The sequence below is a fragment of the Equus quagga genome, chromosome 12 (assembly GCF_021613505.1).
Source record: "Equus quagga isolate Etosha38 chromosome 12, UCLA_HA_Equagga_1.0, whole genome shotgun sequence".
In the NCBI taxonomy this organism is placed as follows: Eukaryota; Metazoa; Chordata; class Mammalia; order Perissodactyla; family Equidae; genus Equus; species Equus quagga.
The window spans coordinates 15,672,781-15,692,665 of record NC_060278.1 but is presented as its reverse complement, the minus strand read 5'-3'; the positions used below and the strand labels follow the sequence as shown (position 1 = coordinate 15,692,665).

Genomic DNA, 19,885 nt, shown 5'->3' with positions numbered 1-19,885 from the left:
TGATTCTTCAGGATAATTAATATGAACCATAAACCCAAATTATCATTTTTCAACACGAAAACTGTTCCAGGAACCAGGGATGCAGTACAGTTCCAGATGGAGAAATTCACAGCTTTCAGCATGTCTATATCAGTTTTCAACTTTGGAGTAATGGTGCTGTCTACAGAACTCAAACAGGCTGAAAATACTAAGCAAAATAAGAAACTGGATTATCCATGGATTTAATTTATTTAGAGCCAGTAGCAACCAGAGATGATTTAAAACTAACTATAGTTTAATTTAGTTTTAGTAAATCCAAACATTAACTTTTGACCACAAATATTCAAACCCAGAGAATGCTGGCTTTCTGATAAATTTATTTTTAATTAAAAAATTGCTTTCTTTTTAATTCATATTAAAATCATAAGCATTTCCCTTCAGAAAATCAGAATATTAAAAAAAGATATGGATAGGTTCACCTAATCCATCCTTTATCAAGGTAACTATTGCTCTCCAAAGATGCAAAAATTTTGAAATTAATAAAATTCAAAATAAAATTATTTGACAGTTACAGTGTGACTAGTTGCTTACTTAGGCTCTTTAATCTGAGCATTTACTCTTCTACCTAAAAGCATTTTTCCCAAAAAACATAGAAATATGGGTTATTTTCCAGTTGAATGTATACCAAAAAAATCATTCACATAACGCAACTAGATATATTTTGTACATTGTTTTTAATTTTCCTTGAACCAAAAAAAAGATGCTTATTTCCCCCAAACAACACTTGATGACATACTTCAGTTCATGTAGCCCGCTGAAGATTTCTTTGCGGCTTAATTCAGAAATTCCATTTCCAAGAAATACTTTTGTTCCATCAAATTCCTTGGCTCCTCTTTTACATTTGCCTTTAATATCAGAGTATACAGAAATAACATCTCCAGCTTTCATAACTAGAGAAAAAAGAAAATCATATTATACTCATCTATACTCTGATAGAACAGTAAGAGCTCTAGGAACATCAACAGTGGGCATGAAGCAGTCGAAACTGTCTCATTATCTCAATATAATCTCTAATAGAAAATATGACTTTTTACTTTCAAATTTTCCTAGGAAAATAAAGAAACAGAGAAGTCTTCAAAACATCCTACCTCAAGTGGAAATCTTTGGCTGAGCAAAACAGGAAGGATCTCTTTTATTTAAATTATTTTCCTCAAACCTAACATTCCCTAAAAGACTTCATAGAAATCTTGATATCAGGGCCAGCCCTGTGGTGTAGCAGTTAAGTTCAGTGCACTCCACTTAGGTGGCCCAGGTTCATGGGTTTGGATCCCGGGTGCAGACCTACACCACTTGTCAGCCATGCTGAGGTGGCGACCCACATATAAAGCAGAGGAAGATTGGCATGGATGTTAGCTCAGGGCAAATCTTCCTCAAGCAAAAAAAAGGAAGATTGGCAACAGGTGTTACCTCAGGGCAAACCTTCCTCAGCAAAAAAAATTAAATCAATCAATCTTGATATCTTTGGCTCAATCCTCAAAGTTCTATGTTTCCTTCAAAAGGATTCCTCAAAAACATACGCTAAAATTCCCCAAAGAAATCATCCTAAATCCTATAACCCTGTTGCTATTTCCTCAGTTTTCCTGTTACAGCCTGAAGACAGAGATTTTAATGATAGCACATACATTCAATCATATATGTGTGTGCATGTGTGTATATGTATACATATATGTATATGTGTGCACATACTTAGAACACCTTGAAACTGTACAGTGTACAGAGCCCATTTATATACGAAGGCTGATTAAATCTAGCTGCCATTAAATTACTTTGAGTAACAAATCCCAGTGACATTAATAATAGGAAATTGGATTCCACTTGCAAAAAATGTTTTAAGACCTAACCCTGTTATAAATTCATCGAGCCCATTAACCTGACAACAGTAGTGAACAGCAATCGGCTAGATCTACAAGGACTGTGCAAATTACAGAGCGGAGGGGTCAGTGAATTCTTCTGCAAAGGGGAAGTAAATATTTTAGGGTTTGTGAGCCACATAAGGTCTCTTGGCATATTCTTCTTTGTATTTTTTTCTTAACAACCTTTTAAAAATGGAAAAACCATTCTTACCTTGTGGGCCATACAAAAACAGATGTGGGCCAGACTTGGTCAGCAGGCAATAGTTTGCAAAACTCTGGTCAAATTATTTATTTCACAGACAAGATAATTGAAGCCCAGAGATTGAATAACTTCCCAATAGATCAAACCTTATGTTTCTTGATTTCAGGTCCAATAAATTATCACTGAACCAGTGACTAGCTTACTAAGCAAATGCAGTATGTCATCAGTTGAGTGAGTAAATCAAGAATATTGAGTTTCATGCCAATATTAAGATTCCAGGTTCTGAATGGTCCCCTCACAAATGACGACAGCAGCCTGAGGTTTTAGGGCAATAGAGTTAAGAATACAAAACGAAATTTCACTGACATCTTACACTTTATTAGTCAATAATGACTCTAAATAAACATTACACGCATCCTTATATGGGAAGAAAAATATTGGCAGACAACTTTCTATGGATGCCTGATTTGTTAGTCCACAGAGATAAATCCCTCACTGGCTATACTAAATGCAAAACTTGGAAAATATTTGATAAAAGCAAATTTGAAATACATCTGAGTGATAATTTAATAACCTTTATACGTGAAAATGCATATAAATTTTAGAGAATCTTTATTTTACAGAGAAACCTAAACATCATACTTACATTTTGAAGCTGACACAATTCCCGGAACATAGACATGGGCTCCTCTCAACACTGCATTGCCACATTGGGCTCCAACGATGGCTTCACACTGTTGTTTTCTTATATTCTTCCTAGGGACGTAAAACGAGAAATTTAACACAGCAATATACTTCCAACACCTAACTATGTTTTCAACGTTTCAGCGTAAACCCTAAATAACCTCTTTAGTCTTGACTGTCCCAAGATAATGCCATTAATGAATACATGAGGAAGAAAAAGCTGATAAAAAAGGATACAGAGAAAATAGTTTTAAAAAAACAAAAAACAAATAAACAATGAGATAGGCACTTAAGAAAAGAAAAAATAAAGAGGTCTACCTGATGGAAGACAATAAAGTGGCACCAAAAATTGCTTAATCCTTTAACAAGTACTGTTGTTTTCAAAACAGCATTAGAAAAGAAGAGAAATAAAGTCCCTACCTTCACAGACAATAGACAAGGAATTCAAAACATTTCTAAATTGGTAGATTGTTGCATGGTATATTATTAATATTTTAAACTAGACAGACAAAGATAAGGCCTTTTTTCTTCCTTTGCTGCCCAACATTTTGAATGTTTTCCAATTTCTCACCTTCAATTCATTCCTTCGATCACTAAAATCTGAATATCATTTCTAACATTTAGACTTTTTCAAAGGTCGGGGAGCCAACATGATCAGCCCCAAATAAAAATCTTGAGCATTGAGTCTCTAATGAGCTTCCCCAGTTGGCAACATTTCACATGTGTTTTCACAACTCCTTAGTGGGGAATTAAGTGGGTCCCATCTTCTTTCCATGATGTGTAGATTATCAAATCTCACTAAACTTAGTTTTATCTACTCCTTCTGAGTTCCATACATTCTCATTGCTCATTCTCTACCTACTCCCTAAAGAGGTTTATTCTCCCAAGTTCCAAAACATGCCACTGTCTCTTCTCACTTTACACCCTATTTCTTGGCAATCTCATGATTACAATAATCACTTACAACAATAATCATGTCTTATAATGGTTAGCTTTTCTAGACTCCGAATTGCTATTTCTAATTAACTGCAGGTAGCTATATCTAGGTGTCCCACAGCTAATTCAACTCAACAAGCCCTAAACAGTGTTATTTTTCTCTGATCCACTCCTCAAATCCTCGGCAAACACCCCAAATCTTTTCATCCTCCTATGTCTCCAGTCTTCAACAAAGTCATTATCTGCCTAGATAACCAAACTAGAAACCTCAGCATCACCTTACATCCCTTCTTCCTAAACCTTCTAACTCGACATTCACCGAGTTACAAAAGCATGCCACCCCTAGTTCTCCAACAGGTCTTCTGGGCCCATCCCCTGACATCAGACATACTTCATCTCTTAGCTTAATCACTGAATAGTTTCCTGCCTTTTCCTTTGATTGTTTTCAGATCTTCTTTGTGTCTTTGGTGTTCTGCACTTTCATTCTGAAGTGTCTATACATAGATTTATTTTTACTTTTGGCTTCAGACTCATCGTACTTCTTAAATCTGTCTTTCATCAATTCTGGAAAGTTCTTAGTCATTACATTTTGAATCTTGTCTTTTGTCCATTATTTCTATTCTCTTCATCTAGGACTCATTAGAAATATGAAGTGTCTTTTCATTCTGTTTTCCATGACTCAACTTCACATTTTCAATGTCTTCATCTATCTCTGCTGCATTCTAGATCATTTCCTGAGTCATCTACTTCAATAATTCTCCATGAATTGGGTCTAATTTACCGTTTCACTCATTGAATGAGTTTTTCATTTTAATGATGATATTTTTGTTTCTAGAAATTCTTTTTCTACTTTACCTTTTTTCTCCTCTTGGGGTCTTTTATGTTTTAGATTCCTATTTTTGGTTTAAGCCATTTTAAGAAAACTGATTTCATAGTCTCTACCAGATAGCTATATTTGCTAAACTTTTGGGGAAAATCTAACCCTTCAGCTTGTAGTATATGCTGATTCTCACTCATGGTGGTGTGATTCCTGGTGTAGCTTTTACCATGAGAAACGTGTGTGGCCTGGATTGAATGTCAGCCACACTAGAGTAGTTTTGCCTGGTTTTTGCTAAGCATCTCAGGAATTGGCTTGAGATCAAATTTTTATGTTAATTTCCCAGACTCTGGGTTTCAAGAGCACTTGGGTAGTATGAATTTGAACTCCGAACCTTTACGAGGTATGGAAGCACACTTCTGCATTCTCGGAAGATTTTTCGCCAACTCAGACACTGAGGCAAGAGAGATCCAGTTCCTAATTTACTGCCTTGCACTGATTCTGGGTATTTCTCACCTCCTAGTGTTAACACCCTGTTGTTAAAACCAAAGCCCCTAAATTTAGGAAACCAATCGCCCCCTCTCCCATATCCCCCAGCCCCCAAAGATTAGCTCACATGCTTACTGCTCTGTTTTCAGTTACTCTTCACTTTAATCCCTGAACATTTCAGTTACATTCTTAATCACTAGCTGTGCATTTTATGGCCTATTTTTTATTTCATATTCCTAGGAGTATATAGCAGATACATTTTCAGGTTATCTACTTTACCATATTGTTGGAAATGACTTGTCTCCAGGCTTACAATTCATCATATATATACATACACACACTTATAATAAACATTTCATGAAACAATATCTTTACTATAAGCAATACAATGTGATATAAAATATCCCATTTCTTTTAAAAATGCTAATAAAAAACCCAGTAAATTGATTTTACAACCTACTAGTGCATTATGATCTACATGCAGTTTGGAAAACAAGTAGCTTTATGTTACTACCAGTATTAGGTTTCTAAAATACAGACCTAATTATGACTTTAATAAAAATTCTTTGGCTCCTATAATCTATGCAAAAAAGAAAACATTCCTTAAAAAAAAAGTCCTTTACACTTCACAGCCTGCCTCTCCCAACTTCTTCAAGCTCATCTTTCACCTACCTCTCTGAAACCCGACTGAGTAGCCAAACTTGATCACTTTTGTCACAAACCACCACACATTTTCATGCCTCCTTACCTTTGCAGATGTCTTCTCACTACCTAGCACACTAGCCTACTTTATCTCCTCATCAGTCTAACTGCTTCTCGCCTTCAAGGATCAACTGAAAGGATCTACTTGGAGAAAATCTTTACCAATTTCCTTGCCCCTAGTCCTTCCTATTCTATGCTGAGGGTACTTAGACCTCTACTGTGGCATTCATCACAGCCTGACTTGCACCAAAGTTCCCTGCTTTTAGACTAAACAACTATGTTTCATTCACCTTTGTTAACCTCTTTGGGTCAGACACATAGCACCAATTCAACAGATGTTTTGTGAAACGGAACCTTGTAGAGTCACTCAAAAAGTTTCTATGAGAATAATCATTTCACGGTGAAGAGAGAATTAAAGACTGGAGAAAAGAGTTAAGGGAGCAGGCCTGAACTGCTCTTTCCTTTGGAAGGCCTGGTTACAAGGCCACTCCTTGGCTGGCACCTGGGAACTTAGATTTCAGGAAAGTTCCCACTATGAACTGGTAAGGGCAGCTCACTGTGCCTAATTTGTTTGCACAAACAATATGGTCTATGGTGAACACCAACTTTCCTTCGGGGAAGCTGGAATTTGGCTATGTACCAGGCAGGGGGTGCCTATATTACCAGCTCTGCATAAAAATCCTGGATGCTGAGTCTCTAAGGAGCTTCCTGGGATGGCAACATCTCACATGTTGTCAAACTCATTCCTGGGGGAGTTGAGTGTGCAGGGTGTGATTCTACTGGAAAGGACTAGAAGCTTGCAAATGGTTTTCACAGACTTCAACCCATGCACCTTTTCCTTCTGCTGACTTGGCTTCAGATTCTTTCACTAGAATAAATCACAGTCATGAGGACGACTATATGCTAAACCCTCACGAACTGTATAAAACATAATATGTCATATGCAAGTATCGAGGTGTAAGTCAGCTTTGCTAAAGGGCAAGAGTTTTAGCCAGGAAATATAAAAGAGGAAATGTAAAAGTTGATGCAGGGCCATAAAACATGCTAAAAGCTTGATTTTACTGAAATGTTTCTAAATAAAAGAGTGAATCAGCAACATTAAGAAAAATGATTTTCTAATAGTATAGTCATACAAACTGGAGGAAAAATAATATGAAGATACTTAGATTAAAAGAAAACTTTTAAAATAGCTAAGAATGAGGTGAATAGGAATTAAAGACAGAGATTATAGGAATGTCCCACTAAAGAGTATATAAAAATATAAACTTTTACCTTTTTGGCACTTTTTAAACTGCACATATTAGCAACTCTACACCAAATTGGAGATAACAAAAAAAACCCTGAAATATCACATGATATTGTTGCATGCCAACCAAATATATCTTTTGAGCAGGACTGCCATCTGCATTTCATCATCAGTCTTCGTGCAATTACTCGAATATTCTATTGCATTCACGCTCTCATTTCACATATACAAACAGTATCTGAAAGCTTAAAGTGCTGATTTTCTAGGGACGAGGCAATGACGACAGACAGAAAGCAAGCAGCTGAGAGAGAAGGGCAGATCCAGCCTCATCTGGATCTCAAGAATTGAGGCTATTGAACCACGTATTCAAGTGCAAAGGAAAGGAAGAAAGCTAATTTCCTAACCTGCTAGAAATATTTTGTTGAGATTTTTATCAAAAAGGGAGGAGCATGAATAGAGAAAATGTAGAGATGCTTAAAAATTACAAATTGAATACTGGCCGAAAAAATTCTACTGATCTAGATGCAGTCTTTAGAAAACGCTCAATGGGGTATGATGTTAAAAACATTCCCATATGGAGAGAAGCCTGGCATTCCATTTTCTCCTAAGTTTTTCAATAAAGTTGACACTGATACCATCACATTCAGCATTACAACCTTATGTTCAATCTCATTAAATTATCAATGATAAAACCTTCCCAACATTAAAATAAATTTGATCAGTATATTAAATATCATGCTAAATAAACTGAGGGAACCTGAATTTATGGTGAGAAATTACTTTTAAAATTGTTTACTATTATAAATAAAATTTAACCTATGTTTTGATATTTTAAATAACTGTGTGATATGAGGTTGTAGTAGAAGATCAGTAAAAGAGTGAGAGTGTTACTCTTTTTTTTTTTCTGAAGCCCAGAGAAATGGAGGAAAAAAATGAGAAGAAAACTCCATTTGCAATAAAACTAAGAAACAGCTATAATCCCAATGGTGAAGAAGAATTAGCTGACAGTGAAATTCAGATCAAGCCTAGTTCCTCAACAGGGTAAGAATGTCTCTGAAAAGGAAAGGCTTCTGGGGGCCTAATCAAATATTTATTACTTAAAACCAGGACTGGAAGTTCCGGGAGAAAAAAGGAGAATCCGGGAATGTCTTGTCAGTGTCCCATTCACAGCAGATAAAGCTGAAAGAGGAAGTGGACTGTCTGAATTGGCACAAGCAGAAAATCTGTGTTTTCTCTAATACACCTCAGTAAACCGCCGAGAGGCAGCTACGAGAGGAGAAGGGAAATAGCAACCAACTTGGTTGTTCCTCCCCTGAGTTAACTGAGCATCAACAAAACTTCAAACGCCAAACAAAAAAGCTGCGAGCTAGAAGCCTTCACAGAGAGCCTCCGTCTTTACCAGCTCTGCTCACCAGGACGAGAGACGTGCCACCAGGGAAGACCTGGTGAAAGCATTTCTGGAAAACACATCTGATGAGTTGTCTAGGCACACAGACCCCATTCTGTACCATTCTTGAGCAAACTGCAAACTCGGTGAATCTATGTGAACATAACTGTTTCCATTTAATGAGTGAAAAGCAGAAAGGATTCATTCAACATAGGATCTATGCATAGGGAGTAGAAAAAAAAAAAAAGAGGCATAATAAGCAAAAGGCAGATAAAAAATGTACCACAACAACAAAAACACAAGGAAGAAATTTCAAATACCTTTCTATATTTTTCAAACAAACGAAAAGGAAAAAACCTTAGGAAAGGGATATAAGAACAACCAACAACAGGCTAAAAAGACAAAGAAGAAAAGCGAGGTAGCAGAGCTCAGGAAATAAAGGACAGTAAATCCTCTGAAATCAAGAGTTAACACAAGGCGTGTGAGACTGCTCTTCTCTGAAAGGCCTGCTTGCAAGGTTGGTCCCTGGCCGGCATCTGGAAATTTGACTGCGAAACAGTTCCCAACAGTGATAGAAAACCTTCTCTAATGATAGACGGGATTATTGTTCCTGAACTGTTTGTACAAGAAATGTGATTTATTCTGAACATCTGCTTTCCCTTTGGGAGCCTGGAATTTGGGTACATGCTAAGCAGAGGATGCCTACACACCCAGTGCCCCATAAAAATCTTGGCCACTGAGTCTCTAACGAGCTTCCCTACTAGACAACTATTTTACACTGGTTGCTGGAGGAATTAAGCACGTCCTAGTAATTCCATGGGGAGAGGACTCTTGCAAGCTTGTGCCTGGCTTCCTCCAGACTTTGCCCCATGCACCTTTTCCTTCTGCAGATGTTGTGTTTGTACCCTTTCGTGTAATAAATCTTGCCTATGAGCATGACTATATGCTGAGTCCTGTGAGTCCTTCTAGCCAATCACTGAACCTAAAGGTTGTCCTGGGGTGCCCCAACACACGGAGCATCTGCACTGGAAATCCAACACACAGAGTCCTAGCGTCCTTATTATAATAGAAAATACAGACAAATGTAACAGAAAAACACTAAAGAACTACTGGAAGACTTGTAACTAAAAAGTTCCACTGTGTTTCACTAAAAACTAAGAGAGAATAGTAAAAATCAAGTTCTATCCTAGTCAAGTTTCTAAAGTTCAATGACTAGGAATCCCATAGATCTCTGAATGAAAACCAAGACACCGTTGCAGGGGGAAAATTTCTTATAGCCTCAGATTTCTTCATAGCTACACTTGATGTCATAAGATTACAAAAGCAATGTCTACAAAGCGCTAAGGGAAATGACATGTGACCTGAAACTACTATAATCAGCCAAGTTGTTGTTTAACATAAAGGCACCAGGCAATTCTCAAGCAAAAAAGTGAAGACAGCACTTAAGAGACATACTTGGGAGACGGGAAGCAGCTGCTTACAGACCTGACAACTGACTACACTCACCAACCAAGAGGTGAATCAAGATAAAGCCCTCAGAAGCCAACGATGCCAGTAGGACTCAAAGCAAGTGTTGCCTCCATTTGAATTGTGCTTATGAAATAAAAATGTTACAAAACTTTACAGCGTTAAAAAACTAACATAGTAAACAAAAATTGGCTGGTGGAGGTTTTCGGAGAAATTTAAGTGTAGGAACTTCCCAAGTTTTCATAGTGGAAAGTCAAAAGATAATAGTGATGATGAGTTTAAAAAACAAAAATGAATTGACTTTCTCCTTTTAGAAATGAAAGGTAGGTATGTGAAACTACAACCCTAAATGATGCGTGAATACTTTCCTGTAGTAACTCACCATTTGCGTTCAGTTCGCTAACATTCTGATGAGTAGACTAGATGACGACCAAGAATAGGATGAAAGGATTATCAAGGTCAGGTAAAGGGAGAAGCACAGAAAATAAAGTTAAATCATCTGAACATTTTAAAACAACTAACAGAGCCAGTACTGGCAAGAATTGAAGAATCAGACTCTGTCATATACTGTTAGAAATATCAACTGGTAAGACTTTTTAGAGGGCAGTATGTCTCAAACTGAAATACACAGACCACTGAACCAATAATTCCATGTTGTACCAATTTATCCTGTAGACATGCCTACTCAAGTCCATAAAGAAATATCTTACGAATACTCACTATTGGTAATAATGAAAAACAGGAAAAAACTAAATGTCTATCAATAGAGGACTGAAAAAGCTGAGCGCAATGATAAAATATACTATCTATATGGCTATTAAAAAATGAGACAGCATCATATAAAATCAGGGAAAATTATGGACATCACGGAAAGATGTTCAAAATATACTCTGAAATGAATCAAGAAGCAGAATCTCAAAAGACCCGTGATTGTGATCAACTGTAGTAACGGACTGGTTTAAAACAAAATACAAAATAGCAGAAATCAGAACAGTGGTTTCCTGGTGAGAATTTTCTGGGGTAATAGAAATGGTCTATATCTTGAGTGGGGTGGATCTGGGCTACACAGTTATATAAATTTGGCAAAACTCAGCAAATGGTACTCTTAATTAAGATCTCTCCATTTCACTGCACGTAAATTTCACCTTAAAAAATAAGTAGAATAAGGAGCTTACAAAATCTATTTATTTATTACAAAAGTAATACCTGGTTACAGTAAAAAAAAAAATAAAACAGATATGTTACAAGTAAAAATCTCTTACCCCCTTTCTCCCAATCCAACCTCTTTAGAGTTAACCTCTGTTAATAGTTGGGTATGCTATACCCTCCAGAGTTTTTCAATATATGGTATATACAGATGTGTAGTCGTGTGTATTTTTTTAATTGCAAAAGAAATGTAATTATCTTATGCACAGCAACATGATTTTGATAATTAATTGTGAACATCCTCTCCATTGGTATATACAATTCTCCCACATTAAAGGCCATATAACATCTCATTACATGGATAAACCATAATGTATTGAACCATTGCTCTACTGTTAACCACTAAATTACTTTAAAGCTTTAACAAAAACAACATTTTTATATTTATTATAACTCTTAGAGGTATACAACAATTATACCATAATTAGGGATTTTAAAATCCTCCTTGGGAAGAGAACTCCCATTAAATATGAAAGCCTATTTTTTCAATTTTCAAACATATGCCTTCGAAATACATAAATGAGTAGAACAATGCCTGTTCAGCAGAACATATGTAGTAACTTAACATAAGTGTGAATTAATGAATAAAATTTTACAAATACATCAGTTATGAAAGTAGGAAATATGCTGCTTTGTAGTTTTGTTGTAGCTCAAAAAAAGTTTTAATTTAGCACTGGAATATCATAAGATATACAAGTAAACAAACGAAATGAAGTTTCTTAGAAGGTGGAAAAAATCAACTACTGTACTAAATGGACCTAAAATGCACAGTACTCTCAAGGTATTTGGGCCCCTTCTTAGTCTTCCTTTGTAACATTTTCCATGAGAGAGTATGAAGTGGGCATTTATGAATTTGGTTAACTCCTACCTATCTAACTAAAGTTGCTAATAATGGAGAAACTTAGTATTATCACCAATAGTAAACAAGAACCTGAAACAAATTTCTATTTAGAAGAAGATAATTTGAAAATGAAATAGTTACAAACCTAGGCCCAATAACAGGAATAAGTAAGACATCCTGAAGGTCTGGATGCTGAAGAACAGGGACACTCAATCCATTAAACTGCTGTTAAAAGTAAACACACAATTATGAAGCAATCAACACATTTGACAAATTTCACTTTATGGAGCTTTTCAGTATCATTACCTAGCAGAGCATGAAGCTTGGTTTGAGATATTTTCACTTTATTCCATGGGATACTATAAAAATCAACGACTTCAAAACAACTATGTTTTGTCTATAATTTGGTTCTGAAGTATCCTGACTTCTTTATAAGGCTCAATTTTGCTTACTGTTTGGCTTTATAAATACACACCATGTTTATCTCAAGTGGCTTACTTTGAAAACATATATTCCATACAGAACTGCATGTAGTACTCTTTTAAGAAAAGCTTCTGAATAAGACATTAAATATTGAGATTATTAAATACTATTCATTGTACACTATCAACAATGATGCCATGTCAGTTCTGATGAGGGAAATGGATGCGTTTCTGGCAAAGATCCAGAATTTTCAGTATCCTCTATCATCCCTGGCCCTCAGAGTGGAAACAGATGCAGGGCCAGTGGTACAGTGCTGGGGCCAGTTCACACAGTCTCCTGAAAGCCAATTGTTTGCATCTTTTCCCAACTGCAAGTCACGCTCGCTGGCAGCTTAAAATCGACCACAGTGGGAGTATTCACACCATAGAAATCAGCAACCACCACAAACCAGGGTTATTCTTCCCAGAAAGTGAGTTGTTCACTATGTACTAGCACACCACCGTTGCAGGCAGAAGATGACTGGGCACTCCACACAGCAGAATAAAGAGCAGAAGAGTGAACTGGAGAGAAAGGCCTGTGTACTCTATTAGAGGGAAACACGCAAATATTTGCGAACAAGTCTCTGCCATGAAGGCTAGGAATTATCAACTCATTAATTTTCACATACTACATGAAAGAGCAGTAACAATAATAGATATTTGCAATGCCCTGAGTAGCCATACACTACTTAGAAGTAAGCTGATTTGAGAAATTTTTTCTAAGTTCATAAGAGAAAAAAATTGTTCAAATTTTAGAAACCTAACTACATTTCTACCATCTCAACAGTTCTCCTGACTTCTGCTTCTTCCAGGCAAAGGATATTTCAGACTAACCATATCCAACAGAGAGCTACTAAGAATCTGAAGGGAAAACTCCTTCTCATTCCATCGAACAGCTCTCCTTTCTCTTTCCCTCTCCCTCGTGCTCTCTCACTGTCTGACGCCTTATAATATCTAGACTATGGTAAACTGATCTTTCCAAGGAGAAGACAGACAAGGAATTTTGTCATCTGCTTTGCTTTTTGAAGTACTATGTGCTTTATACTATAGAAATATTTTACATAGAGATCAATCCTTCCTAAGCCAAAGGTTTCCTTCTCTCCTTTTCTATTAGGAGATGTTAAGATGACACAGAAATAAAACTTTCATAGAACCACACATGCATAACTTTCATAATAACACAAATATACCTTTTTTTTAAACTAAGCACATCATCTGCTTCTTGTTTGTTTCTGCCCCATGAACATTTTAAAATAGCCTTATTGAGTTATAATTTACGCACCACAAAATGCACCCATTTTAAATGTAAAATGATTTTCAGTGAACTTAAAGAACTGTGCAACCATCACCGCAATCCAGTTTTCGATTATTTCCATCACTGCATTCTTCATGCCCATTTGCAGTCAATCCCTGTCCCCAGCTCCACCCCCAGGAAACTGCTAATCTACTTTCTCTATAAACTTGCCTTTTCTAGACATTTCAAATAAATAGAATCACACCATATATGGTGTCTTGTGTCTGCCTTCTTCACTTAAAATATTTTGAGGTTTGTCCATGTCGGAGCATGGATCAGTAGTTCATTCCTCTCATTGAACAGGATACCACTGTGTGAATAGACCACACTGTGTTCACCTGTTCACCAGGTGAAAGACATCTGGAGAGTCCCTCCCTTTTGGCTCTTAAGAACAATGCTGCTATATATTTTCATGTTCAAGCACTGGTATGGACATATGTTTTCATCCCTCTTGGGCAGGTATCTTTCTCTATTTTGTTTTTTCTCCCCAAAGACCCAAGTGCATAGCTGTAAGTCATTCTAGTCCCTCTATGTGGGATGCGGCCACAGCATGGCTTGATGAGCAGTGTGTAGGTCCTCACCCAGGATCTGAACCGGTGAACCCCAGACTGCCAAAGTGGAGCACGTGAACTTAACCACTCAGCCAGGGGGCCAGCCCCTAACTTCTTACAGGACTACCCAATTGTTTTCCAAAGATGTCAAACCATTTCACGTTCCCACCTGCAGTGTATGAAGGTTCCAGTTTCTCCACATCCTCACCAGTCAAATGAAATTGTAAATTATTAAATTTCAATATGTGGCCCAGAGAAATTTGGGGGCAAAGCACTGACTCATATCATACCATTTGGGACATGTCTTTAGGACATATGTGAGCTCTGGGACAGAAGGAGAAAGAATGTTTATAGTCTGAGGCCTCCTTCCAGTCCCCTTTCCTGCTAGGAATAGGTACTGCTCTGCACCGGTTTCCCATCTAGGGTGTATGACCCAACCATCCCTATCTAATCCTAACCCTGTCTCATCTGGACTCAAAGCCCAGAGTGATTCTGTCTGCCTCATCTTAGATACCAGGCCGGCCCTGAGATCTCGTACACCTATCCTCCTACAATTCTAGAATACCTAGGCTCTGGAAATCATTTGCCAGAAAAGAGAACAATCTGGATCTGCCTGAGCGATGGACAGCTCTGGTGAGCCACAGAACAGTTTCTTTCCCACTAGCTGAAAGCATATGCATGACTATACAAAAGCAATAATTTTAGTTGCTTGGAGGAACTACTTATATTTTATGCCTAATGTCATTACTAGGAATAAAATTATCAATATCAATAATTAACAATCAGATTAACTTTTCTCCAAGTCTTATTTAATTATTATACTGAGTTTTGGTCTCATATAGTCAGATACCACAGCTGGTTCTTCTTGTAACACAGTCACCTACTCACAACTTGAAATTTATAGAATTTTTCTTAAAGATATGACAAACATTCCATAAATGTAATGAGATTAAAGAAAAAAATCAATTAATCAATACCAGTGATAATTTTCTGAAAATCTCTGCATGTTATATTTGGAGTATACTGATAACACAGTCTATGCTATACAAATGGAAGTCCTTTAACCATGCTTGCCTCTTGCTTTTAATTTAGATAGTAATTAGGTAGAAACAGGTCTGCCGGCACCTGCCAGTTACTTGTTGTATGAGATTTACTAACTACAAAATGCAGTTTGAAGGACCCCCTCAGGCATCTGTTTTCCTCCATCTCACATTTCTTTGGAGGCAAATTTCAGGGCACAGTGTATGACACACAGAATGCATAGCATTTGAAAGTAAAGAATTAAGACAATACAAACAAGAAACTTCAATTATGATTTTTCTGCTTAGAATTTATAAAATGCCATTTTCTAATACTGTTTTCACTTACAGAAAATGAGTATTATGCCAAAACTATTTTATTGGTCAAACAAAAAATAATTTATTTAAAAAATATATTCTTGAGCGAGCCCTGATTGTCTAGTGGTTAAAGTTGGGCACCCAGGTTTGGTTCCCAGGCGTGGAACTACACCACTCGTCCGTCAGTAGCCATGCTGTGGTGGCAGCTCACATAGAAGAACCAGAAGAACTCACAACTATACACACCTATGTAGGGGCTCTGGGGGCAGGGAAAAGAGGAGGAAGATTGACAACAAATGTTAGCTTAGGGCAAATCTTCCCCTGCAAGAAAAATATATATATATATATTTTTTTTCTTTATATTGTTTTAATTTCCTGCTTTTATTAGCAATAAGGTACTTCTCCATTTTTTTTTTTTTTGGTGAGAAAGATTAACACTGAGCTAACATCTGTTGCCAATCTTTCTTTTTTGCTTGAGGAAGATTGGCCCAGAGCTAACATCTGTGCCCATCTTCCTCTATTTTGTATGTGGGATGCTGCCACAGCATGGCTTGATGAGTGGGTATAGGTCTACACCCAGGATCCAAACCCATGAGCCCTGGACTGCCCAAGCAGAGCACATGAACTTAACCACTACACCACTGGGCTGGGCTCCTCTATCTACTTTTTTATGTCAATTAAAAATATAATCCTACAGGTAATCAGTAAATACCTCCCTATACTGTATAGCTCGCCTCAGCTATACAATCCGCCCTCTTGGTTGTTATATGTCACTAGTTACAAAATCACAGACTTTTAGGGTTAGAATGGACCTCTTCACATGTATTTTAATGATGAAACAACTGAGGCCCAGAAGGGTTGACTGACCTATCCAGTCACTACAAACAATAAATTCAGAATCAGAAATGCTAGGTTCAAGTTCTAGCATTACCACTCACTATGTAACCTTGAACTTTAACATTCATGATCCTCAGTTTCCTTATGTGTAGAATTGGAATAGCATTATCTCATTCATAGGATTTTAGTGAGAAGCAACATGACATAGATTGTAGAAATGTATTTATGTACATAATGACGTAAAAAATTTGCACAAACCTTCTGAAGTTCATCAAGTAACAGATTTTTCACATGTTGTACCGAGGCTAGATGTGTATTTACTCTGACAGTTGTGAATGATGGAGGGTGTGACAAGTGATTTAAAAGAGTTTCAAACTTCCTTTCTGCTGCTTCTTTACCTAAAGCAGATACAATCTGAAAAGCAGAAAAGAACAAGTTAATGCTTCAGTTTCACTATATGAATTAAAATATTCAGCAGAATATGCACAGACATTTGTTTCAGCCAATGAAACACCTTTCAGCAATTGTTCAGTTCTGTTTCATTTTGCTGTATTATGTGTTAATAACACTAGGGAATGGTAACACTTCACAGGGTTCTAGGGTTTAATTGTGGCAATAAACATCTAACAAAACACCTGACATAAAGGGCTTAGAAAAACACTGCCTCAACTTCAAAGCACTAACATTTTGAACATATCAATATCTGCTATGTTTATTCAAATAAATTCAGGATTTCATTCTATTCATTTATCATGTGTTAACTGTTATGTCATTACTGTAGAACTATTTACTTGCTAACCTCCTATCCTAGAGCAAATTTGTTAGTAGCCTTTCAAATACCGATATTTGAATAAGTAACATTGATACCGTCAATCCAAAGATCCCTTTTTTACATTAGCTTTTTAATAATGTATTATTAAATGTAACAAATAGATATTGTCCAAAAGAAGGCGGGTAGCAGACACCTGTCAGAAATGAAGTTAGACTCAACCAACCAAGTTCCCCTGCAATTAACTGAAGCTTTTTGAGACATTTGTTTCCTCATTTTTTTGTTATCTTTGACTAAACCCCACAGAATCTTCACAAACCACTAGCCAGCCTAACAGTCCACCAGCATTAAAATATTAGTACTTCCTCGTGGTTTAGTTTGGTTTCTTTAACTGAATATTCCCTTAGCTTTGATACTTTTTACAAAGACATGGCTTTTCTTTGGGTAAAATCATATCATTAGTGGGTTTGAGGTAGAGGGGGTGTCAAAGAAAGATACTTGGGTCTTCTTTCATAAAACAATGTTCACCATTTTAAAAAGTGCTGAAGGCCTCTATTTCTCTTAATATGCTCCTTAAATTTTAAGTTCTTTGAAATCAAGAGAAGATAGTTCGTCTTTCCACACTGTCTAGTCCCTTAACACAACCTTTGGAAGTAAAATACAGAAATCAAATCAAAAAGTCATGGCTTCAGTAACATCTTCAAAAACAAGTAACACGTAAGTGGCTTTACTTTGAATAGAAAACCAAACATTTGGAAAATACACAGGTGCCAGGAGGTAGGACGGTGAAGTGGAACGAGCCCAGGCGTGGCGATCAGAGATGATCAGAGACAATCAACATCCATTGAGGACTTCCAGGCTGGGCGCTGCCAGGAGCACACGGAACGGACACTTGCTGAGGACTTACTATGCGCCAGAACGATGCCAGATGCTTTCACTTAAGATTAATACCCTAAAACAACCTTGTAAGGTAAGTCTTTTTAACCACCCTCAATTTTACAGAAAAGGAAATCAAGGGTTAACGGATGCGAAGTAATTTAGTCAAAGCACTGGGAGGCAAATCATGGGCTTGCAATTCCAAACCCGTACCTTTTTCATTGTACCTGAGCTCTTTAGCGTCAGATTTCAGTACTGTTAACTTGAGAGCGGTGTCAATTTGGATCAGTTACATGACTCTTTGGACCCTCAGTTCTCTCACCTATTAAAATGGGGAGGAAATCTCTACCAAAAAGGATTGCGCAGATTAAGACGTAAACGTGCGCAAATCACCCTGCACTACTGGTGGCATTTAAGAGACACTCAACAAATTAGAGCTTCCCTCCCACCTCAAGCGCTCCCAGAGCACAGGTGTCTCTTCTCTAAAGGACTTACATTTTCCAGGACAGCGGTCTTTTCTTGCTCATCCTTGTAAGCCCATCAGTGCCAGGCCTACTACCAGGCTCATGACCACTTTTTCCTCCTTTTTTCCCATTCCTAAGTGTTAACACACAGACCTCATTCCCCTCTTATCTCGGAAAGCATTCATTAAATACCCGCGGAAAGATCCTAGCATCTTTTACTTTCGGCAAGACGAGTAAGAACCAACAGCCGCAAAGATCAGGTTTCCTCTTACACTTTTTTCTACTTCTCTAGTGTGCAACCTACCTCCTTATTCATAAAACCCGCTTTAAGATAGTTTTCAACCTCAAGTCTCAAAGATATTTTAGGGAAAACAGACATTTTGCCTATTGCTTAGTTCTCCTCCAAGGGAAACGCTGGAAAACGGTGGGTTATCTCCTTCCGAATTACAGGGGGCGTCTTGGCGATGCAGTAACCGCCTACCACAGGTGCGGAACCCCGGGTGCCCAGGAAACTCGCGCCCTCAGCCGAACTCATCGGAACCGCGGCGGCTCATCCAGGCTCCGTCGGCGCAGCCCCCTCGGAGCGGCGTGCTCCCTGCACCCCGGTCCCCGGTCCTTCTGGAGGGACGCTCCCGCAAGTCACTGGAAGGAAGGCCACTCACGCTGCAGAGAACAAACCAAAGGCGTGCAGAGCGAGTCCGCTGTGACCGGGACGTAGACCTGAAGACCAAGCTGGCACCGACTCGGTCGCACGCCACCTCAAGGCCCAATTTCCAAAACCGCGCCCCCAATTTCTCCGCAGAAAGCCGCTTCCGGCTTGCGTCACTTCCGGCGACGCCACCCACCCGCTCCGTCCCCGATTCCCAATCCGCAGCCGCAAACTGTCGCCACGTCACGGCTTCCGCGGAGTTTCCGAGTCGCTCGGGGGGCGCGTCCGCTGGCGAGGGCCCCCGGGGGCTTTGAGGAGGGTAGGGCGGCTGCCCGGTGAGCGGAGAGACCAAGCTCCCGGGCGCGGGGCGGGGGGTTGTTGAGCGGAACTTTCCCGGCTTAAATAAGGTTGAGGGGTCCGATTCGTTACCTGCCACGTGACCTCTGGTGGAGCCTGAGTTTATTTGAACCGATCAGTCACCCTTTGCTTTCATGAAATTACTTACCCCCACTTAGGCATACAGATCTGACTTCAGTTGTGAATGAACTTACTCAAATTTTCGAAAGCTGGGTTGATGGTGTGTTACTATATCCAAGAACGCTCAGGTTCAACGTAAAAACCCACGGATAGTATTTCCAGTTAGTTGAATAAGGCTAAAAGTTTACCTGTATCATAGTTGATTTATACTTTAAAGCTCAGGAGACCCTTGGCGTCATCTTTGTGCGTCACACGTGAGGAAAAAGATTCAAAGGGAGAAGGTACCTAAGGAAAGTCACTG

The 19,885-nt window shown here is 38.1% G+C and overlaps 1 protein-coding gene across 3 annotated transcripts in view; it reads right to left on the bottom strand.

Moving 5' to 3' along the window:
* The window catches only part of NSUN6 (NOP2/Sun RNA methyltransferase 6), a 68,844-nt gene extending 49,609 nt beyond the window's left edge, over positions 1-19,235 (bottom strand). For all 3 annotated transcript variants that reach the window (XM_046679154.1, XM_046679155.1, XM_046679156.1), the window contains exons 1-5: positions 18,763-19,235; positions 16,608-16,763; positions 12,015-12,094; positions 2,741-2,850; positions 776-929 (exon numbers count right to left, since the gene is read on the bottom strand). In XM_046679154.1, the coding sequence (XP_046535110.1) occupies positions 776-929; positions 2,741-2,850; positions 12,015-12,094; positions 16,608-16,763; positions 18,763-18,837 (575 nt within the window). In that variant the 5' untranslated portion in view covers positions 18,838-19,235. The remainder of the gene's footprint in view (positions 1-775; positions 930-2,740; positions 2,851-12,014; positions 12,095-16,607; positions 16,764-18,762) is intronic.
* Between the last annotated feature and the right edge of the window lie 650 nt (positions 19,236-19,885).